Raw genomic sequence first — 25,455 nt, forward strand, 5'->3', positions numbered from 1 at the left:
GGATTCAAATATGTTTTACTTCCTCAGACGCTACACCTACTAGTAAGCTCTTAGCTTTGGTTTAGCATATGCATTTTTAATGACATTTAACAAGTCACATTTGCAGCAGTGATTCTGGATAATGAGGTGCTGTGGGTTAGGGGTTCCCCTGCCCTTCACACACAAAATGTCAATCAAAGGGACACACATTGACCAGGAAAATATACAACACAACCAAAAAAAAGACACAAAATGACTACAAAGAGACAACAACAACAACAATCAAACCAAAAACAGCCATAAAGCAACTGAAAACCCAAGAAATTACAGTAAGAACTAGCAGAAAGAAAACGCACACAAATGACAACAACGAGACACAAAATGATACAGCATCAGAATCAGAATCAGAATACCTTCATTCGTCCCACAGAGGGGACATTTACATTTGTTACAGCAGAAAAGAGCCAAAGACAGCTTCATGTTAACTAAGAATCATGCATAAAAAACTAAACTGTTGTATGTCTGTGCTAAGAGACCCATTCTCTCGTAATCCGTCCATGCTTAGTGATAATTACAAAGCAATACAAACCAGCTAATATTGTGTATGGTGTGTAGAGTGAGCAGTGAGTGGGGGGGTGCAGCGCTCAGGTCTGAGGCTGCTGCTCTCTCCCTGGACAGGAAGTTGCTGACCTACATCTGCTGACATTTCCAAATCCCAGGCCCTCGCTGTGAGCCGTCCCAACTTGTGCCTACTCAATGAAGATTCTCTCCTGACTTGTTAACTGTCACATATGAAGTCAACTTTATTCGTCCTAGGTTATTCCCCCTCTCTCTGCCAGGGGGTGAAATATTCATTCCTGTCCCTTACTCGGAGCTGCTGCCGGTTTCACTGCTGCGCTGTGCTGCCAGGGGTTCTGTCTGTCTCTAACAGCAGTAGCTGAGTCTGTCAGGACTCGTCTTCCTGTGTATGATCTCACAGGATACCGGAGTTTGTGCCGCTTTAGGTTTCAGACCGCAGGTTTTTTGTCTCTCCATATTTTAGTTTGTTCCATTTTGTCACTGCGTGATGTTTTGGTTTTACGTCTACTTCATTTTTTGGAGCCAAGGCCTTTTGGTAGATTTGTAAAAAGGCTGTGGTTATAATGTGTTAGAACTATGTTTTTATAGTTCAGTGGTCTTCAGACATATGGGCTTATATAATTAGGCGTACAAATGTAATTTCTCAATCAATTTCTGAATGTAAAAGAAGGGTTAAGTAGTGCAACTAATGCTTATTGTCATTATCAATTATTCTGCAGATTCATTTCTCAATCAATAATTTATTTGTTTGGTTTATGTAATGTGAGGAAATAGTGAAAAACGTCTATTTCAAGTGATCTTTTTAACTCATGTATTGGTTTAATAAACAGAGGAAAACATTTTTAAATGTCTTATTTCATCAGTCCAAAACCCATCGATACAAAAGTCTCCTTATTTGAGAGGCAGAGAACAACATTTTCTGACATCCTCGCACAAAAGATCTTCCACAGATTATATGAAAATAGTTTGCGATAATTTTTTCGACTATTTCATAAATCGACTTATCGTAGCAGCTCTAGGTCCTTCATAAAGACATACAGATCTATTGCTAAAATTAGAACCATGACATTTTCACATTAGAGATTTCTGTGTATATTTCTTTGTCTGCACAGTAGCTCTCTTAACTCTATTTGTATCAAACTGCCGATAATCGCTCCTAATCTCCCTCCATCTAATTATGGAAAAGACATTCTGCAGTTTTTTTCCCTGGAAAATCATGATTTCCAAGTGACCTCCCCTATTATTGTAATAAAGCAGGATGTTGCCTCCTCGCAGTGTGTGAGGAGCAGCCCTGCTGTACGCTGAGCGCAGAGGCAGCGGGGGGGTGCAGTACAGTAGAGCGGAGCACAATGCAGTGTGAGCAGCTTAATGCTTGTGCAGCAGAATGCAGCTCAGTGTCATTGTGAATAATAAATAAATACCTGACACATTTTGTTTATGTATTATTTTCTTCACCCTTCTGCTATCATGGAGCTAGAGGCCCCACATGCTTGTGTGTTAATCTGGCCCAATCAGCTTTAGCAGGACATATTTTGTTTTCCAATTACCCGCCGACAGCACTCTGTTCACCCACCATGACCAATTTACAAACCCAAGCAATATATTTCCAATGCAAACGGCTTATTATCTACTGTATTACTAATTCTACTGTAGATGCTTGTTTGCTGCATCGACGTTCAGACACACACTGAAGCGGCATTAGAAGATATGGCTTTAACATGATTGATAATGTAACCAAATGTGAAGATAAAAAAACACTCATCAGGCTCCTGTGTCAGAAGCCACTGGCACGTTCTCGGGGGAGCGTGCCGGTGGCTTCTGACACCGAGATGATGAGCTGAAAATTAATTTTTGTATTTCATTTACACAGGAGGGCAGCAAGCTAGTATGATGAACACATAGCAGCTGGTTCAAACAGCAGAGATGTAATTACTAAAATGTGCTGCAGCGGTTAATATTTCAGTTATATGCCAGAGACCCCTACATGTGTAATTTGTAGCCAAAGCTGTTTTTCCTGGGCTACTGGATTTATTGATATTAATAAACTGCAATGCATACATATTTTCCAAAGCTACCTGGCAGAAATGCATATCTTGGAACGAGCAATAAATAACGTGCATTGACAAAACCGCAGATGCTGAGCAGTTAGTGATCCATATAAAAGGAAATACTTCTCCAGACTACTCACAGAAACATGAAGAATAAATCATATTTAAGAGTCTCTGCATGAAGAGGAAAAATACTGCAGAAACTCCCCTCAAAAAGATTTGTATTTAGGAGAGCAACGGTTTTCCACAAGTACACAGGCAGTGCCCAGCTCCCATGACCCTGAACTACACCGTTACATACATTCAAACCCACTTCTGTTTTATTATGAAACATCGTATTAGCTGTGAGTGCTGCAGCTTCAAGATAATTACTCTGCAACTGTATTTAGTGATGGACATACTGGTAGTTCATCATATTGTTCAAGTACATTACATAGGATTCAAACTAAGGACAACAAGAATAGTGCTGATAACTTTACTTCAAACAAGCAATATCATTGTAAGTGGTAGTGCATAAGCACAAATCTTAAGTGCGTTTTTTTGTTTTTTGTGATTCTTCGCCAAGGTAGAAACTAAACAGGTGGGTCTTCAGTTTGCGACGGAAGATATGTAGACTCTCCGCTGTCCTGATATCAGTGGGAAGCTCGTTCCACCATTTGGGAGCCAGGATAGCAAACAGGCGTGTCTTTGTTGACGTGTACCTGGTTCCACTTCGGAGTGAGGTAGTAGCAAGCCGATTGGCCAATGCAGAACGAAGTGCACATGCTGGAGCGTATGGTTTGACCATGTCTTGGATGTAGGATGGAGCAGATCCCTTTACAGCATGGTAGGCCAGGGGGCTGAGCACACGTCCTTGGGGGGCCCCCTTGAAGCTTGTTCTGGCAGCCACTGGTACATCTCTCAAACACCATGACTTTTCTCTCAACCATTTCTTTCACTTGTAGGAAAACATTACGTACAACTCGTGTGTATCCACATCTTTAGAATATAACTGAAATATTTTCTGTGTTTCTGTCTGTTTTTCATAGAATAACCACCACCGCTGCATGCATGATGGATCTGAGGAGGTACCCTCTTGATGAACAGAACTGCACCCTGGAGATTGAAAGCTGTGAGTATTTTTTTACTTTACTCCCTTTAATACTAAACTTACAGCAACCTTCAAACACATTTCCTGAGCATTGTTTGTACCAGGTTATCTTAAAGGGGCCCTATTGTGATTCCCTTTCCTGTAGTGTGTTATATAGGTTTCTGTGCATGTAAATGGTCTGCAAAGGTTAAAATCCCCAAATTCCCTACGGAGGAAGTTTCTCAAAATACAATTATGAAACCTGAAAATTAGCAGAATAGAGCCCCTTTAATATTGTCACATTTGTACCTCTAAAAGCGAATATACTACTTAGTGCTTTCTTGCTGTAAATACATTTGTGTGATATATTTTCAAGGGTTCATTAGTGAGCTATTTCGCATCTTTGCCCATATGTACCATTTGTCTGACATCTCCATTGATGATTGTCTTGAGGGATAGTGAAGAAATCACAGTGCCTGCTGATGCACATTGACACTGGTGAAGGCTAAGTGATAGCATTTATATTAGGGACCTGACTTCACCCTCAAAATGGCTGTTATCCCGTACCATGACATACGTGTCATGCTAATGTTGAATAAATACCCCAACATCCACAAAAATCATTTCCCTGAATAATTTGCACATGCAACACGTATGAATGTGACAAGGAAGTCATAATTAATTATTGGCTAAGTGTCATTTAGCACCAGATTAATCAGGGGTGATTCATTAAGGACGTGGAGTATGTAGATAACCAGATAAATAGTTCAATAACACACAGTATGCACTAATTTATCATCATACACCATTGATCTTAAAGGAGATTTTTGGAAATAATTGTATCTGCTTTCTTGTAAAAAGGGAAATAATAACAACACAACAACAAATAGTCTGGATTAAACAAACAAATGGGTTTATATCAGTGTTGGGAAGGTATATTTTTTAAATGTACGGATTGCTTGCTGCCTTATTATTATGAATATCGTATAGTAACTATTTCAATAACTTATAAGAAGTAATGTAACTTGATAATATTTCTAATAAATGTTTTAGCCTATCATCCTGAATTAATATTGGAACAGAGCAACAGAATGTTACATTTGGCTTTTCAAGGGTAACTCAGTTACTGTAACTGATTACATTGAATATTTGTCATGTATTAACCTAACTCTAGCTATTCCCTAACACTGTTAATAATGAGGTAAGGAGGTTCTAGTAGGTGTGTATTGTTCCCTTTGGGCAGAGCCATGCTAGCTGTTTCCCCTTGTTTCCACTCTTTATGCTAAGCTAAGCTAACCGTCTCCTGGTTGGAGCTTCATATGTACCGTACAGATATGAGAGTGCTATTAATCGCCTTGGCTAACTTTTAACTAGAAAGCACACAAGCCTGATTCTAAAAGTGTCTAAAAATCATTTTAATTCAGAGTTGATATAATTATATTCCTGATTTATTTCAACATAAAACAGGAAACTATTTTCACACGTAGAGTAGTAGTATATTCTCCACAGGTAACTCCTTTATTTTTAGATTTCTGTATGTATAACACATGTAGACATTTTGACAATAAAGCTGACGTTGACTTTGATATGTAAAAATAAAATAAAGAAAACTAGAAGAATTAAAAACAATGTGGAACATGCACAGATATTGCCGTCTGCATGTGTATCTGTAAAATAAATAATCAGGTATGTACATAAAAATTAGTAAAAATGCAAACTTGCCTGATATCACACAATATCATTTAATTGACTTTTCATGTCTTTTTTTCTCCGAATGCATTCATTTAGATAAATCAATATCCAGGAGAAAAAATGTGCTTGTGTTGTAATTTAAAATGGTATTTGCGTGATCATTTTCATCGACCACTCCATCAGTCAACCCTCTTGCTCAATACAGCAGATATTTGTGGTTCTCGTTGTTCCAGATTGTTTATCCTCGGGGACATCAGTAGGCAATGAAATATGGATATGCCGTGAATTAAAAAGTTGCAGGAATATCTGCTGTTGGTGCTCGTGCTCTGCTCTGCACTGGTTGGAGTCATGCACATTAACCATCACTGTGATTGATTAGGCAGGCAGTTGTTTCAATTTCATGGACAATGTCACATTTCCTTAGCCTATAACCTCAGAGGGAGATTTAATGGTAATGAATCCTGGTCCCTTAGTGAGTTTAATGCCATCCAGGTCTGGGCGCGGGGGGGGAGATGTGAAATGTAGTAACACTTCCCGCACTGAGGAATTGCTCTGCAGTGAATGCATACTGGCCTATTGACATAAATCTTCTGCTGTGGTCACTTTCAATTGCACTGCCAGTTGAGAATGTGTGGGAGCGCCATACCAAGTGACACATGTTAATAAATATTCATGCAGGTAGTAATGCATGCAGTGATTTAAAGCTCCATAGGAGTCTGGACAGTTGAGCATGTGATAGCAGATTTAAGTCCTGGGTGGGATTGTTTTCCACTCAAAGAGGTCTTTTGTTTTACTGGAGGAAGCATTTCTCTTCCAACCGCATCTCATCCCATCTTCTAACTGCCATACAAAATGAACCTTTAGGATTCATTTTATAAAGCTGTGATTTCTTCTTTGTTATTTTAAGCAGAAACATTTTAAATCCCGATTGGAAAGTCTTTTGAAGCATTTTCCATGATGCCAATATCTATCTATTATTATCTATTTAACATACTTATAATGCAATATAATCTAGTTATCATTTTAACAACTTTTAATTGTTTCGTAACACATTATTGAGCATTTTATAATGAATATTAGTTCAAGTTTCATATTATTTTATACATGCTGGTTATTCCCCAACATTTTAGATTTATTATTCTTTTCATTTGACTTAAAACAAACAATGACCACAAAAATGAATAATAACCAGCTTTTGATGAATTATACCTGTGTTATTATACCTCAGGAAAGTAATGCATTATAACAAGATTATAATGTATAACTACTATTGGAATTATAATCAAATAAGATCACTGCAAAAAATGTCAATGAGTTACAATTCTGTGTAGTATGATTCTTGACTTTATCAGTCATAATAAAATGCTTGATAATGTGTTGTGATTAATCATTGTAATGCATTTTATCTATGTTTATGATGCGTTATACACATGGGCGCAATAGAAACTATTTTATTCCAACAAACAAGTTGTATTATTTGTATTCATTGTTGATCTTATTGGAAATCTTCAATAATTAAATTAGTGATCAGGTAAATACAGGGTGATGGTAATACAATTATTGGCAATAATGAGTCAACCAAGCATAATGTAATCCCAATGACAGCGTGGACATTGACAAATCTCACTGTCATTGCTGCTGTGCAACTCATGGCCAAAGGGTACATTGAAATGTATAGGGAATACCAATTTTAAAATAAAGCTATAACTCACAATATGTGCTGTTGGCCCATTTTTATGTATATCTTATGTGTTTTTCATTGCTATTGTCCAAAATAAAAGAAAATGGGTAGCAAAAAAATATATTGTATTGAGTCCTTTAATAGAGGGTATACTTTTGTAATACTTATATGTTCTGGTTTGGGGTTAATTTGGGGTTAAGATACCACAACTGAGTCACTGTAAGAACATACATAGAAATATACAAGTAGAAAAAAATGTGTACTTGGTAAGAGCGACTTTTAGTGGTTATTGTTTAACAGACTTTAAATAGAAACGTGTTTATCTCTCTTCCCCCCTCTCTTCTCCTGCCCTTTCCTTGACACAGACGGATACACCACAGATGACATCGTATTCTTCTGGCAGGGAGGGGACACCGCTGTGACGGGCGTTGACAAGTTGGAGTTACCCCAGTTCTCCATTGTGGAGCTCCGCTTGGTGTCCAGGGAGGTCGAGTTTACTACAGGTGAGGAGACAAACATGCTTCTAATTGGGCTGCAGGTGTCAACCGCCTTCACCAAATGATTGCTACATTGTCTATAAACACCTCTCCAACTGCTGCGAGTTCTGCGTGAGCACATCCGTAAGCACGTCACTGTCCCCACAGGAAGTATGATTATATGTGAGTCGTGCAGGAACTAATTTCCTTTTTCGATGCATAACAGATTGTAGGTGGTCATCTCAGCTTTCTTATAACATGTGCACTTATTTCTAACTACAGTCATTTACTCTGGCATATTTCATCTTCAGTGATTCAATTGGAATCAGACCTTCAGTTAAATACTCTGTGACGCATGCAATAACACACAGTAAATACTGTAGATATGTCCTACTGACATTCTACCTGCAATATTGCACCTTGCACTGCATACTTCAGACATACCGTAAAATAATGTAATGGTTTTATTTTTCTCGCCAAATATTATCAATTGAGCAGAAGCTTCTTAAACTTGTTTCTGTCTAAAAGAAATACCCTATAAATTAAATTAAGTCTCTAATGAAAGGAAACTTTCTTTATATGATATGAATGACACTTGTGAAGAATAAAACATCTCATTACAAGTGTCATTGAAATATTTAAATAAAACATTTCAATACAAATTAAATGAAATTGTAAGGAAATGTAAAAAAATGCTATTATTGATAGCCATTATTAATTATAAACATACTCAATGTAGAAAACAGGGCTGTTTATGAATCCAGTCCTTGGATGATGATGGATTCTCACAGCTGGAAGGCTTAATGTATAATGTTTGTTTATGTTTTTCTGCTTTAAATGCAAGAAAATGGCGAAAAACGTCTTCTCTTCTCTCCTCTTCATTTGGTAAACTAATCCAAAAGTTACAGAACGTAATCATGTTACATTTATGGGCTTCGATTTGTCTCATCATTATTTGTGTGAACATAAAAATAATGTGTGTGTAAATATGTGATTTGTAAATGTAAAACACCATCCACAAATGCATTTAAAAGATTTGCAAACTCACAAATACATTTGCAAATGTAAAACGGATCTGCAAATAAGCTAAATATTTTTGCAAATAAAAAAAAGATCTTTGAATATCTCTTTAACATTTACAACTTTCGATCAGGCATTTGTGAATCCATTTTGTATTTGTCGACCAAAAATGCGCTCGTGGATCTCACATTTATTTTGTGTTAGTTTATTGGTTCAATACAGCATTGAACTGTAATGCTGTATTGAACCAATAAACTAACACAAAATAACTGTATCACTATAACATGATGATGGTGATGGTGATGGTGATGGTGATGGTGATAAAGAATGCATCTAACGTTCCGCTGTTCATTATAATACAAAAACAGAGCGTTAAACAAACCATCATGCTCTTACTTTGAAAACCATGCGGAAATGTCGTCATCAGCCGACCATCACGTGGTTTCCGAAAATAACCGAGTGACACGAGTAGATTTTAGCCGAGACCAGAGGAAAGTTTGTCTCAAAACTCTGTGTGTGTAAAAAGACGATCCACAAGCAGAGATTTGAGATCCGCAAGCGCATTTTTGGTCGACAAATACAAAATGGATTCACAAATGCCTGATCGAAAGTTGTAAATGTTAAAGAGATATTCAAAGACCTTTTTTTTTATTTGTACAAATGTTCAGCGTATTTGCAGATCCGTTTTACATTTGCACATTTATTTGTGAGTTTGCAAATCTTTTAAATGCATTTGTGGATGGTGTTATACATTTACAAATCACATATTTACACACAAATAATTTTTATGTTCACACAAATAATGATGAGACAAATCTAAGCCCATAGACATTACTTTAATATTGTGAGACTTTGATTAGGATACATTTCTTTACACGTATTGAGTAAATGAATCGGAATACATTTTCAAATGTATACTCCCTACCCTGCTTTTACTTCTATATAGGATTCTCTGGCACGTATCAAAAAGGCACACAGATTTAAAACAAGCTCAAATGTAAAATAAAGCCCAATACAACAAGAAAAAGTGATAGAAAAGCTCTGTGTGAATGTGTCAGTAATCTAATTTCAGTTCCACCAAATCGTCCAAGTCCAAGCGTTACCCTCACGTTTGACTTTAATGAAACCCGTGAACATTTGTCGCCTCCATTAATCTAGGATGTACTTGGGTGATCTAAGCCACTTGTCTCAGGTTTGATGAAGTATGTATGCTAAGGTATTGATTCATTAAAAGATTTACAGGAACCTGGAGATGATGAGGTCATTCATCATTGTGCGTTCCCCACAGCAAATCGCCTTTTAGATTAAAACCATCACGCTTATCTGAGAACTTTTTTTTTCCGTCGGTGACATATTGGAAATAAAAGTGTAAATGGAATACAAAGAAGGGAATTTAACTATATTTAGAGCAATTTGTATTGTTTCCAGCCTCGTAAATATGTAGTTAGAGCTGAAGCAGATGGAGCCTGCCTTGATGTTTATATTGCTGTTTGCCTCAGCATTGTATTGTTCCGCGTGTTTAAATTAAAGTGCAGTCAAAAGAGCAATTAACGTCTTGGCGCTAGCTGCTGATATTCTTCCTGTTCACTGGAATGAGTTACCACCTACTGTATATTTTCCTTCCTTTTCTTAGTGTAAAGGCATGCGTTGCAATTATGCGCCTCTAAAATGCCCTTTTGTTAATGTTTGGAGGACAGAGAAAGTGCGAAAGGAAGGCCGAGCAGCGCTCTGTGACAATTCTCAGAGGGATGCTGAGCTGCCTGCTGAGATAGGGGGTTGCAGAAAAATCTGCCTCGTTTGCGACTTTCTGCCATGTTTAATTGGAATCGAACTTGTCCCTGGAAAGGAATCCGTCGCTTTGGGGAAATTAAGTGCTCCATCTGAACAAATGGAGAAATGACTACCCTGCGCGTTGTCAAAGTGCAGACTTTGGAACTCCTAAGTTGTGCCAGCGACCCCTCCCTCCCACTTCTCTATTCTCTCCTTTTTGTCAATGATTTCACTCTGTCCCTGCCCTTTTTTCCAAACTCTCCCTCCATCCTTTCCCCTTACAGGTTCATACCCGAGGCTCTCGCTGAGTTTCAAGATTAAGAGGAACATTGGATATTTCATCCTGCAGACGTACATGCCCTCAATCTTGATCACCATCCTCTCCTGGGTCTCCTTCTGGATCAATTATGATGCCTCTGCAGCTCGGGTGGCCCTGGGTAAGACACAGCCACGCTGCATTATTAAAGTCCCAACTGTTAAACCCAGTGATATAACAGCAACTAAGAGCATGGGGCTGTCACATGTTCGACGTTGTTGTGCACATTGTCTGCACTTACTGGCACGTGGAACTTTGTTCAAATCAACTAGTGCTGTTTAAACACGGACTGCAGGAATAATGACGTCCTGATGTCTAAATATGGACTGATGAGTAATATTGAGAGCACTTACAGCATTATATCAGTGAGCCAGACAGACATGCTTACTCATAATAAAACAAATGTGTCCTAATTAAAGCAGAACACAGAACATCACATGATCTAACGAAACTTAATGACACTATCCCTGCTTTTGTGATGTTATTGACATTACAGACATTTTCTGCAGTGTGTTATGTAGGTTTTTTGTTCATGTAAATGGTCTGCAAAGGCAAATATCACAACGTTTCCTCCAGCCCAAAATTGCAATTTAAATTAGTGGCTCTGTATTATAAAAGAATAAGTATTTTGATAATTAGATAATACTGAACTGGTATAATCATTGAATATTTAAAATATCTAGGGCGTTTAATGCTCCTTGACAGTGAGTTTCACTTGAGTATCCAATGCACTGTATTTACTCTGGATTTAGAATTCACATCCAAAACGTAACATCGTCTCACAAAATATGATGTTTTAGATGAGACAGTATATAAAGTAGTTACAATGAACTGCTTCTTACCAGCCACAGAATGTTGGTCATGTTTATTTTGACCAAAATAATTCACAATAACTGACATTTCAGCAGTATTTAAAGATCAAGTCAAATGTCTAGCTAACTTTATTTTTCATGTTGTCTCTTTTATATCAAATGAATAACACTCATGTGTGTAGTGGGGGGAGATAAAGCAGGAACAGAACAGGAAATTGTAATTGTATGTGTTTTATCAACAAAATATCAATATTTAAATGTATAATTCTAACAGTCATCGTCTAAAACAGTGTATCTTGCCACCCCTAATCTGAAACCCTCTCACTGTACGAGTTGCAGTAACGCTGGTCACATGATGTCATTACAAAGTGTGTCTAAATGCTGATCCAGTGTGTGACGCTCACCTCTCTGTCTTTGTGTGTGCTGCTGTGCTCAGGTGTGACAACGGTGCTTACCATGACAACAATTAACACCCACCTTAGGGAGACTCTCCCAAAGATTCCGTATGTGAAAGCCATCGACGTCTACCTCATGGGCTGTTTTGTGTTTGTGTTCCTGGCCCTGCTCGAATATGCCTTTGTAAATTACGTGTTCTTTGGCCGGGGCCCTGCGCAACAGAAGAAAATCAACGAGAGGCTGAACAAAGCCAACAACGAGCGCACAAGATACGAAGAGAAGCGCCTGAGGGAACAGGTTTGCATCTTCATCTCCTGCTTTCTCTCCGTGTCAGTCAGGGTTCAAGTACAAAACAGCTGTGTTCTGCTCATAAGTTTCCCAGGCATTTAATCCTCAGACACATATGCAGCATTCCCTGAAGTCATCTTCCAGAAGCATACTGATGCCACCACAGCCCAATATGTATTCACCAACCATCATCCATTGCTTTATACCTCAAGCACTGACTGCTTTTTATCCAGCATAGCCCTTTTCATTGAGATAGCTATTCATCTAGCTCGACAGTGGTGTAAACATTCCCATTCCCTACTTAGGTTGTTGTCTCTGTATAGCTGTGGGCTTCATTCATTCTGCTACCTTGTATGTTAACATTTAAAACTAAAATGGGCTAAAAAAACACAGAATGAGCATTGGATTTTAATATGGCAGATGCTGAAGTTGTCAGACTGAATGAAGCCCACCCCTCCCTGTTGTTGTGTAAATGCTTATTCAAAGTTGTTTACTGTAAACGTTATGTCTATATGCAAAGTGTAATTTTGAGAAATATGTGCTTCTTTGCCGGACTTTTATAGCCTTTTTTAATGTTCTCTTCATTTTTTCTTTCACATTGCAAGGACTCCATTTCCGCGTCGTATCAAACCAACACCTTCAGGTCATTTACACAGCGAAGAAATCTGTATCTCGAGGAACAAAGAAAAGTTGGGGTACATGTATTTAGAAATCATATCAGCTGTAGTCCAGCCCTCACAGTAAAGTCAGAATGTCACTTTGTTGTGAAAAGTCACTAATGGATAAACTATTTGCTAACTATTTCTGTGGCATGCAAAAAATCCATACCATCCCTGTATTTTGACAGCTAAATTAAATTAATTATTAAGGGGGGTTTTGGGGGGCTACTGCTCGACACTTCCCCTTGCTGACTTTGTTTCCCGTGTCCTGGCAGGTGGATGCTTATGGAAACATCCTCCTCACCACGCTGGAGATGAACAACGAAGTGATGCCTTCGGACGTGGGGAGCAGCGTCAGTGACTCTCGGAACTCCGTCATGTCCTTCGACAGCTCCGGGGTCCAATTCAGGAAGCCCATGACTCCCCGAGACGGCTTCAGCCACCACTCGCTGGACCGGAGCGCCATGCGTAACCGTGCCAACTGCCGGCTACGACGACGATCCTCCAAGCTCAAGTTGAAAATCCCAAACCTGTCAGATGTTAGCACCATTGACAAGTGGTCCCGGGTCATTTTCCCAATCACCTTTGGATTTTTCAACCTAATCTACTGGTTGTACTATGTGAATTGACGTGCATCCCACTAGGAATCATGGGCCATATTTTGAGAGCACATTAAATTGGCTTTGATACAGTTCCAAAATATGTATACACATATACAAGTTGAACATATGTATATGCATATTTATATATATTATATTTATATATACATGTGTGAAATCCGAAGGACCTTTCTGCTGTACAAAGTATTAATAGGATGACTTGAATGTTTAAGAGTAATTGTGAGAGAAGAATTTCAAGGCTTTGAGTTTCTTTTTGCTCCCGGAAGAAACAAACAAACACACAAACACGAGATCCCACCCGGGGTTTTTGGAACTAAAGACTGCATGATATTTTTGCTAAAAAAAACAACCAACAACAACCACAAGAAAAAAGAGAAAGTGAAACTCTTGAGAGGGGAAAGATGTCTCAGAGTCCCATTGACTTTTTATTGATACTTATTGTAATCAGAAATCCTCGACTGCAGCTCTTGAGATCAGTGGTGGCTCGTCTGTTCAGGCATCAGCTGAGTGAGATCCTTGACAACCCCCCCCCCCCCCTCACCCCAGCCGCCTCCACACCACCCCTACCCTACACGACCCCACCCATCGCCCATGGATAACATGCACGGAAAATCTCCGGTTCTACTATGTACAGCAACCTTGTTTGGATTATGTGTTGTTCCTTGGGTTTTTTGAAGTGGTATCGTTCTCTTTATCAGACATCCGGCCTAACGGGCTCCAGAGATGGGATGACCGACCGCCGCGTTCCCCCACCCCCCAGAGTCAACACAAACTTGTGTTCCTTTCTCTTCTCATGTTATTTTTATCACGTCTTTTGGGTATCGGGAGGGGGCGGGTCTTTTTCATTATGGTTGAAAACAAGTGCTGATTATTGTAGATATGATTTTGTCTTGAAAAATACTGTGATTTCAGAGAGTGTCGGAACATGTTCTAGAGCTAGGGCATTATAAGATAAAAGAGTCAAAGGTATGCATTACTCATTTTGATTGTGTGAAGAAGAAATATTCTATACATTTTAATCATTCGGTATTCTCATGAAGGTGTGCTGTTTATTTCCTCCTATTGACTGGTTCTCGTGCTCTTTAGAAGCAGAGTCCATCGACGTCATATCCTGCTTTGTGTTTGCTAAAAAAGAAATGGGAGGATTGCTTTTGCGGTTCCTTTGGAAAATGGTTCCACAGCAGAGATGTAAGGACATGTATATTTAAAAAAAAAAAAAAAAAAAAAAAAAAAAAGAGTCAACATATCAGCCCGCAGTTTGACCAGTTGTCATTCAGTATTTCTTTGTTATTCGTTTGTTTTGCATTCGTGTTGGAGTCGCAGTTCGTGAAGGCAAGATTATTTATTTGCGATAGTGATGGGCAGCCCGGGCAGAATATGTATGAGGAGAAGGATCCAACATTTCAATCTCGATCAGTGCCATCACAAATATGTTCCGAACCCCCGAGGATCAGAAGCATCAGCCTCCTCGGGAATGATGCGGTGATTCTCGGGGAGAAAATGTGATTAATAGCCATGAACTGAAATAACAACCAAAAGGCCTATAATCATATGGTTTCTTTCTCAAACACATAAAAACACACACTGCATTTCCAGTGCTCAGGGTCATTTGCAACAGAACAAAACAACTCCTATAGGATCTTTATTTATTTTTTAACCACATGTTTTAAGGTTTTGGAAACCAGCCACCAACGAAAAGTGAAGGAAATTAGATTGTTCCTGTGAATCCTTAATGTTACTTTAATTAGCTAAGCTCAATCATCTTTAAATAAATTCTTTATTGGTATTAAAATGTCCAAAATCAATCTTTCAAAAGTCTTAAAAATGCTAAAACATAGGAAACGTTATGAATTCTTTATTTCGGACGTTGCTTTATTAAATAGTGGTTGGTATCGTCATTTTTCTTTTTTAATAATTTACCAAATGACTCTCACATTACCGTTTCATAAATCTGGATAAAAAGTCCTTAATCTAACATGCCTTAAGTAGTCAGAAGCCTGAATTTAGATGAGGTCAGAGAAGTAGTAAACTGTGGATATTGTAGGGGGAAAACACATTTGAATATCCTCCAAAGACTGTTTAGCTTCAGCAGAAGTGCAGATCAGACAAATCTAACATTGGGTCGCGTAGCATACAAAAAAAAAAAAAGTGACTGGCTGATTAGAATACGCTGCAGTGTACCTGAGTAATACAAATGGGAAAAAGAAAGCGAAATGTTCATACAGACACAAACACACAGGGACAAGAGGAAGATGGAATGGCTGCAGAGTCATTTATCCCGAGAAATATCCACTCCCCTCTGGAGCGCAGTGTGCATACGGTCTGCAGAAAGGAATACTGATCAGAAAGCAATTTGTCTCCGTGAGTCAGAGTGACGTTTGTACAGTGACGTGGCCTGAGCTGTGATTCCAGTCTGGTTTTTATATTTGTTTTGAATTTGAAATATTGTTGTCATTGTACTGAACGTGAAAAGAGAAAGAAAAAAAAGATCCCCTTTAAGTATCCAGTAATCCACAAAAATATGGAGGAAGATGAGGACGAGGGTAACATACTGAGCTGAGTGTTTTGTTTCTGTCTGCAGCTGAACAATCTGTTTGTCTCTCCAGTCAACTGTGAGGTCCAAAGGATTAGACCAAAACATAGTGATGAGTCTTAAATGTGAAGAGAGTTAATTTATTGTTATTTATGAGAAGGCTGTGCCGCAATGGACTAAATTCGCAGTTTATATTGTGTTATATAAAGAGTACATATTGAGTATTACACTGTGGTAAGAGTAAAGGCCGAAATTGCAGCATATGTGCACAAATTCTTTAAAAGTTGCCAAATGGAAGTGAGGCAATATTATAATGCAATGAACTTGAAAACAGTAGCATCAGTTGTTTCCACATGCTAGTAGCGGCTAATGTAGCCTCGAGACGCTAGCCTTAAGGAGAAGTGAGGAGCGCCCTGCTCAGCTCACGTCTTTCTTACTCCACCCCCCCTCAGATTTGTTTAATCCTCAAATTTCTAGTCTTCAGACCAAGCTTACTCAAGTGACTTCACTTGAGCCAATTTATTCGACAACACAAAACTCTCTGGAGCCAGAAAAGGCTACTTTCCCCCCCACATATACAGTAGTTCTTCCCAAACCTGTAAAGCAGACTTGAAATTGGTGTGGCGAATTGGCAAATGTCCCCTTTAACTTACAAGACACATTCCTAAGATCTGCATGCTGCAATTCTAACTTCTCATTTGAAATGATGCAATTACTACATAGATTTGCCAATTGGTTTTTGCAATAAGATAAAGAGCAGATCCTTATTGTGTTCCCCGCAGAGTATATAACTCCCATGGTTGGTTCAAGGGTACACTCATGTTTCAGGTTACCTTGACCTTAAGAAATACAAATATGAAAGGTGGTAATAGTTAGTTGAATGAATGCAAGTTCATTCCAATAATTCCCTTTACAAAGTGTTTTTTTTTGCATCATTTCATCCGGGGGATCACACTAACAGCTTGTCAAACTGTTCAAAGGCAATATGATGGATCTTTATTGAAAGTGTGAGGATACTCTTTTTCCAGTGCAAGCAAATATTGTTGGAAAAAAAAAATATGGGACCTAAGTAAACAATGTAAGTGTTATTCTAAGTAAATCAATAGAACGTGTTTAACCAGAGAGAAGCCTTTTCCTACTCTTTGGTCTCAACTTGACCTTACATTTTGTAACACAAACTAACTGTTAGATTCTTATTCAGGTCAGATAATTCCCAGAAATGAATACAAACATGCCTATTCAGGTGTTATCTTCTTTTGAGAGATATTTGATGCATATCTTTATTAAACTCTGAACGCTTACAGAGGAGAAACCTTAGCAGCCCTTGCATGCTCGCAAAATCTACTCAGCACTCATCTCACTCAGAACATGTTTAACCTGCTTTCTGGACATGAAATCAGCACATCCATCCCAAAAGCTGTGAGGATCTTCTTTTCTATGCTTTCACTTTAGGATATTTGCTTATACAAGAGAGAAGATACATTCCTTTTGACACATATGTTTGAGGAGTAGAGGAGGAGAAAAAAAAAGTGTTGAACTGATTTCAATGTGAATTTTCTTGCCTCTAGTGTATATGTGTAATTACATGTGAATTGTACTGTAAATATGATATCTTTCACTTAATAGTTCTTAATGCATGAACAAAAACATGGCAGTTCGTAATACCAGCTAGCCTCACTGCTAATGGCATGGACCGCTTCTCTAGCATTGGCATACTTCTGCAAACGAAACCTAAAAAATGAAACACAAGAAATACATGGTGTGAACAGAATAATGGAGAAATCAATGCAAAGTCCTCTCACAGTGACGGAGTTTCTGGTGGCTCTGAGCTTGTATTGGTTCACCTGCTCCATCGAGAACGAGGCTAGCGCTGCTAACGATTTCCTGGAAATTGCAGCAGGCCTTGGTTCACTGTCAGCGAACGGGACGGTGCCATCTTGAATGAAATTCTCTAGGTGGGCTTTCCCATTAAATACGCCCGAATTTAAAAGTTGGGTTAGATTTCAGCACAGTATACCTGCAGTGTTTACCTCAGACATCAACAAGTCACCCAATTGTCCGGGAGTCTATGAAAAAAATATTAAGGGTATGATAGGCTAGCTGGCTTATAGAGGCTAGAGGAGCAGGATGGCCTTAAGAAGGCGAGTGGGATGTTCTTTCCTGCTCCTCAATAAGACAGTCACATGTGCCCTTGAGCAAGGCACTTGGCCAAATGCCCAAGTGCAGCTGCTCACTTGCTAACAATAGAAGTTTATGTCTGTGCGGTGTAGCTCCTGGGAGTAAATACGTTTAGCAATGTGAGGGAATTGCCCTCTGAATACTAACGTAGTTCCACTAATGCACCTTGGTTTGTTTGAGTAACTCAAGCCCAGTATTGTCATGGTATAATTACAAGCTAGGACCTTTATGCTAAAAGTTATGAATCATGACCGTTTTTGTTGACTCCAGTCTTCTGTTAGGGCATTTCATCTATGATTACACCCCTCCCAGATAAAAGCAATGCATGTTAGCCTAAAACTGAGCCCCTAATAAAAGAACAGACCACGAACGCACAAGAAAATTTCATCCACCAAACACCAGAACAAGGCTGACAGACTCCTCACTGTTAGAAGAACTTTTGCTGGTGCATTCATTATTTTGTACGTACCTTGTAGGTTTTGTTTTGCATGACCTGAGTTTTGAAAGGTTTATTTTCATATCTTTTTACTCCGCACCATCCGAATTCATCCCCACAGCCAGGAAAAAGAAACATCCAGTGTTTACATGCTCAAATTGCACTTGTTTTACAGTCCGCTCTTTAAATCTTGTGAAACAAAACTGTTCGTAAAACTGGAGGGAAAATAAAAACGTACATGGTGTGACCCGTGCGAATCGCAGACATGTACTTCTAGACGATGTATTTACTGTAAAGCACACAATTTGGAATAGATGCACCGAGTGCATGCTGTAGTTTTATCAGGTTCAGCATAAGCATTAACATCAGTCGCCCTTCAACTACAACGGATGTAAAGGATGCTCAGCAGTAGCATCTGAACGTAAGCCATGTGATTGCACACTGAGTGGGTGTTCCCTGTATTTTCTCTTTAATAAGTTGCCTCTGGTTATGGTCTGTTGTCCATTACTGGGTGATGGAGAAGCTGGTTCCCAGTTACACATCAGTATTCCTCCCTGGAGCACACCAGGGAGACTCATGTTTAACCAGTGAGGGGGAAAGATTTAACAACACTTTATAACAATGGCAACAGACAGAAAGAAACCCACAAGACCAACAGCCCATTTATTTTTTAATATGAATTAGTAAATGATTTGGTTAATTTCTGTGTTAATTTCTGATTTATTGTATTTGTTGCATTTGTTATGGATTGTTATTCTTACTGTTGTTGTTGTTTTATCATAAGAAGGAAATGTAATTCATCTGATATACTGGCACTGGAAGAAAAATGCATTTGGTTTTTGTACTGTAATTGTTTTGTTCACATTGGGCGCTTATTTGATTCAGTTGTTTAATAAGGTGTTTGATTTCATTTGGAGTATCAGTACTCATGGAATCAACATTTGTGTAGTATGAAGTTGTATTTTTTTTGTCAGTGCAATTTAATGTTATAGTGTCAATCAGCTTTTTTAGGTGTTTGAACAAAATGTGTTTTTTACAAATACAAGGTGTTCAAGTATGTGGTATAAAAAGGGTTATCATTCAAACAACAGACTTTTTACAAATAAAGGCTTATACAGTAAGAAAAAGAGCTTATTTTTCATATATGAGCCCGTAAAGGTAAATAGAATACAATGTTGCAAAACGGGGATAAATCAGGTTGTCTTCTTTGCTATTCCAGGTTTTTGTCAGCTCTCGCCTCCCAGTTGGTGTCTTGCTTTTGATATGAACTTGTACAGTTCAGAAATAAAAAATGTAAGAAACATTTAATTACAAAACATGCGCGTTTACGAGAAGATACCTTCTATCTTACCCTATTTCCTGAATAAAGATGCAAAGTGACTCCTGATCACAAGTGTACTATTTGCCCCCTTTTAAGTTCAGCAACTTTTTAAATAGCTATTTTTCTTTCACATTGTTGGCAAATATGACATTGCAAAAATCAAACGTAAGCAGAAAACTAGATAAAGTAGTGTTGATGCTTCTCTGGGGCAGTTTGCAGTTCTGCATCTACAAAGCACTAGATAATTAATTTGTTTTGTTCCAAGGACGGATGCAGTTGGAACTCTTTGCTGGGACTTTTTGTCCTCTGGTGGAGGACGTGGCGCTATATATGGCAACACATCTGGATTTTATTTGTATTCTCCATACTGAGCTTGAACTACAGCAAATGTTTAGGTTGGTGAAGGTGAGCAGAACAGCCGCTGACGGCACCTGGAGCGAAGAGAACAATAATGATCCAGCGAGACATTTGAAATATTATGAGTCCATATGCCTCCAAGCATTAGGAAACAGCTTATCTATTTCCAAACCAGCTCATTGATTTTATAGATTAATTGTTATGGTTGTTTGGTAATTTGGGTACAACCTTTGCACAATTTGTGGTCTAAAGGAAATAAATTATTTAGTTGCCCTCACCACAAAAAATCCCGGAACAGGGACTTGAATTCGCTTTCACTTCCAATTGAACTGACAGGTTCATTGCAACATTATTAATGATATTTTTTTATCAAATCAAGGCCTTAAAAGCATTGGTAGTTAACATTGTAGAAACCAGCAAGAATATTTGTAAAAAAAAACCTAGTCCAAATGATTCAATTAAGGTACTTTTGGGAAGGATTTGCTCCAAAAGTCGCTCTATCTAAAAGGAAAGCTTCCAAGCGTTATTATGATGAACAGAAACATGTCAAAATGCAAGAAAACAACAAAAATTACTATTTTACTCATAGCTGTCAAGCAGCAGATAGTGAGATAGTCTCCTTTGACGCGCAATGTGCACGATAAAAGCACGCACAGTCCAATCACTTCAACCGGGGGAAAAAACTAAACTATTGATCACTTTACAGTCCTGTGACATCCACGGATATCAGATTTGTTTTGCTTTTTTCATTTCATTTATTGGTTGCTGTCTGGATATAAAGAGTATTTTAAAAAAATGTTTCGGAAATGCACTACTCTCCTTAGCTTTACCAGCAGACAAGCAAAAAAAAAGATCTTTCATAAACTCTTCTATATATTATGGATGGCGGGGGGCCTCTATTGAGTTACCATGTCCACCCCCCGTCTGTGTGGAGGTCCTCCGGGTGTTGTGGTTTCCTCTCACAGTCCAAAGACATGCAGGTTATTTCCACTGCAGACTCTGTATTCCCTGCAGGTGTGAATGTGAGTGTGAATGTGTCTACATGTGTGTTTGCTATGTGATAAGCTGACATGTCCGTGCCTCACGCCCAGTGCATGCTGGGATAGATTCTAACCCCCAGGTGACCCTTAAAGGGATGGTTCAGACTTTTTGAAGTGGAGTTGTATATGGTACTTATCCATAGTCACTATATTACCTACTGTACATTTAGAGCAGGCCGACATCCAATAGATAATACACTGATTATGGATAAGTACCTCATAAAACCTTTATACCATCAGAAATATCCCTTTAACCGGATATGTAGTCAAGGAAATGGAGAATTGGTTGTACTTAACATGTCAAACTCTTAAATGATATGTGAATATGATTTTATTTGTCAAATGTGATTTAAATATATGGTTAAAAATCGCTGAATCAAATTGAACAAATACCAGCGTTGGTAGTTCATTCTGTATTGATGGCTTTAAATAGTCATCAGTTCCAGGCTTCATTAATGATTATTAGGCATTGACATCCCCAGACACTAATACTTCAATGTCTTCAGGAGCGGGACCCGGGGATCTTATGTGCACATGCATACAAATGACACATGTACGCAGCTGGGTGTGCAACGTATCCGATGTATAGCATGGAAAGTGGACGTGACTGCATATGCTACTCATCATGTGTATGCAGGTTTGTGAAAGGATTGATGTGTGGGATACGCTGATGCATTATTTACTAGTGTAATTACAATACAAAGTTAGTTTTCTAATATCCACTTTTCAGGTGGAAACATTACCTCACTATGAAGTCTGAGGCATTAAAGATTCATTTGAATGTGTGTTACGTTACCCGGCCTGTTGTCCTACAATCCTGATGCACAAAAATCTACACATATTTTAAATTCTAATTGATTAAAAACATTAACAAGACTTAGCGTCTACAGCGCTAGCAGCTCTGTGAGGACAAGACACAGCAGTGCTTTAAGCTAGATGCTAACGTCAGCGTGCTCACAATGACAATGCTAGCATGCAGAAACAGGTTGACCTTCTTAGTGTAGCATGTTAGCATGCTAACATTGGCTTATTAGCACCAAACACAAACTACATCTGAGGCTAATGGGGATGACATTTTGCCGGTAGTTAGTCGCAATCTTGGGACTCATGGGCCGTAGTCTCACAACGACACGGCTCTGGGGACAGAGGTAATTTAGGGGCGATGTGATGTAGCCAGTGAATATCCAAGACTTCCTTCAGTGCTTGCTATATTGACCGAGAGAGCTGAGTTTGCAGTTGCGTCAGAAGCTCGTATGTAATGCATCCTGGTTCATTTAGGCACTGCCAGCATAAAAACTTTCTTAGTCAATGAAGCACGCACTGAGGAATTTATTGCTTCAGCGGACTACATTTACCATGCACACTGATTGAACATCCATTTAAAAGGTATTCAAAAAAGGTTATAAAACAAGCTGTCAATGTTAAGGTCATTCACATGCGCAATGATCCACTTGTTCTTTTAAACACTAAAATGCCAAAATGTATGTTTGTTTTCCCTTGGAAAGAAGAAAAAGTAAGATACAAATGACACAGTTTTGTTTTAGCTACCAAGTTGATAGCAGCTGTAGGCCTAACCTCAAACATGCAAAACAGCCACCCAGTAACCATTAAGGTAATAGCTAAAGCCCCGCCCCCCTCCCCCCCTTGTTTTTCCCCAGTTCTGCTTTTTTCTGGCCCATATCAGTTCTTTTTTTAGATAGAGCTGTTTTACAATAAATAATGCATGGGGGCAAGGAAATGCATGCAGCAGCACAGTTAATAGAGGAGGGAGACCTTTACATTTCAGTCTATACACTTCATAGTATGTACTTTACACATCATGTTTAAATTATTTAGTCCATTCACTGGGTCAAAGTGAATCTTTCTCAACAGAAAGCCTCAAAAAGAGAATTTAATATGTGAAAGCGAAAAGCAGATGTGCAGCGATGTGCAGAATGTTTTTGAGTTGTTCTGCACGTGACACCTAACAAAAGGAGGTTGATCTAAAGATCTCCATTTTCAACACCAGCAACTACAATTACTATTCTTCTTTAGCCCTGTTAATACAAGAACCTACACATATTAAGAAGACTGATTTGAGGTCAGAGGTCAAATAGTGATTCCAAGGAATGAATAAACGCCTAAACGATAACCTGGGGACCAATGCCACTAATATGTGTGAAGGTCATAAAAGGTTATGGTGAAGCCTCCCCAAAGAAGGTTATGTTATTTGTGATGTGTTTGTCTGCCAGCGAGTTTTATTAAATGTGGTGTAAGGGTGTAAAATGGGCTAAGAAGGAATCAATAACATGTTGGAGCCGATCCAAATCACGGGCGAAACCACAAATAATGTTTTACTTTTGTTAACATTGTGAGATCACAAGCTACATTGAGCTACATGGTTTATTTGGACGGTCTAAAAAAACAAAACATCTATATTTGATTGATTGCTGTAGCTAAACCTATTGTGTCTTGCTCTTTGTTGTTGTTGTTGTTGTGTGTGGTGTTCTTCATCATGCTTACCTCTGGTAATGATCCTCTCCTGGCGTGTCCTCTTCAGACACGAGGCAGATTTAATGCACGGGTTTGTCTCACCTAATTGATTTCTTTTAATTTACTCTCAGCGCCTCCACCGGGCCCTCTGACAGTTGATTACGCCTAAGTGAGTTCACCTTGAGAGGAGCGAAGGTATATAAATAATATGTCCAACATGAATGGATGTACAGAGATCAACTCTTACATTTAATCAAGATGGAATTATACCACCTATTGAAAGTCACCTTTGGAAAATGGCTTCGAAACAATAATTTGTACAAATACTACTGATTGATTTCAACATCTATGTTAAGTGTGCATAAAAATGTACACGTTCAGTCTCAGTAGTGTTTTGCTCTTTCTGCATCGGAGTGCATAGCAAGCTGAGGGGAAGTCAGTGAAGTGGCTGCTCACTCCATTTCTGAGTTCTATTGTCAGCACTCCATATAAAAACATTAAATATTGAAAGTGTGCATTAACATGGGTCAGGAATTGATGGCTGTACCTCTGTGGGGGGAGTAAACCTGAAAGCGTTCAAAAAGCAGTGGTTGCTTTGAGGCTTTTAATGCTTGTGTTTTCTGCCACGTGTGTGCTTTTAAACAAATAGCTTGAACTCATTTCAAACGATGGAAGAATATTTGAAACTTGAAAGAGAGATGTTTAATTTTGCTCGGCTGTTGTTGTAACAGTCATGATTTCCATGGCTATGCAACAGAAACATCCAGTATTTCAAGAATAGCTCATGATTATTACAGTAGCCTCTACAACACAGAGGTGCTTCTGATCCAGGATTTTGCAGGACAGATAACATCCACTAAAGTCATCGTCAGTTAACAGTCAAATCTCTTCTTTTTTACCCCTAAACAAGAATTTCTTCTAGCATTATCTTTGGAATGATCAAATGTGAAGCATGCTCCTCCTGCTGCGCGGCGTGTCCTTCTGTTTTCCTTTTACAAGATGTTCATCTGTGTTGCCATGGATGTCTTGTTTGGGGGTTGAAAAGGGACTGAAGAGATGAAGAAGAGTGGAAGTATAATGTGTCTAATGAAATATTAAAACACATCTTTTTTAAAGCAATGTGACCTCGGCTGAAACACTAAATCTAACCCCCACAAAGGGACATCATTTAGGAAATGAAATCGTAAACCGAAAAAGATGTAGGGAGAGCAGTTCAAGGTGAGATCAATCATACGGCACATTGATTGTTTCATGTAATTGAGTAGATGCACATGCCATCTGTGTCACTTTTCACAATGAATTGATAATACATGTCTTTGTTTGTGCTCGTCAATTCCCTCCAACATTTGCATGACCAAATGAATATCAATCGAGTTTCAAAATACTGAAATCTTTCTCCTGTATGTTGCATTAGGTATATAGAAAGCACAGTGAGAACCACTTTAAAATTCTAGCTTGGTAGACTATGCTGCGTGGAAAATACAAACCGCCTCTTGCCAAGCTAAATGTGTCAGTTAAATTGTGATAAGATCAAAAGTCAAATGCGTAAAATTGTACTTTTCTGCCAAATCCCAAAACCCTGCTACTCAATTTATTTTGGCATTTTCCCTGGACTGAAGTCAGTCACTAAAGGACAGATTGTAATGATCAGAAATGCCATTAGATAGTGTGTCTTGGGAGGTGTAATGCTTCTTTATGCCAATAAGGGTCACA

General features: G+C 38.6%; 1 protein-coding gene across 2 annotated transcripts in view; it reads left to right on the plus strand.

Annotated features, from left to right (window-relative positions):
• gabrb4 (gamma-aminobutyric acid type A receptor subunit beta4) overlaps positions 1-13,918 on the plus strand; it is a 52,376-nt gene extending 38,458 nt beyond the window's left edge. The window contains exons 5-10 of one of the 2 annotated variants that reach the window (XM_034152311.1): positions 3,635-3,717; positions 7,414-7,551; positions 10,599-10,751; positions 11,879-12,135; positions 12,732-12,821; positions 13,061-13,918. In XM_034152311.1, the coding sequence (XP_034008202.1) occupies positions 3,635-3,717; positions 7,414-7,551; positions 10,599-10,751; positions 11,879-12,135; positions 12,732-12,821; positions 13,061-13,414 (1,075 nt within the window). In that variant the 3' untranslated portion in view covers positions 13,415-13,918. The remainder of the gene's footprint in view (positions 1-3,634; positions 3,718-7,413; positions 7,552-10,598; positions 10,752-11,878; positions 12,136-12,731; positions 12,822-13,060) is intronic. The other variant, XM_034152318.1, reaches the window with a different exon arrangement.
• Positions 13,919-25,455: the final 11,537 nt, after the last annotated feature.

This window comes from Trematomus bernacchii, unplaced genomic scaffold (assembly GCF_902827165.1).
Source record: "Trematomus bernacchii unplaced genomic scaffold, fTreBer1.1, whole genome shotgun sequence".
Taxonomy (NCBI): domain Eukaryota; kingdom Metazoa; phylum Chordata; class Actinopteri; order Perciformes; family Nototheniidae; genus Trematomus; species Trematomus bernacchii.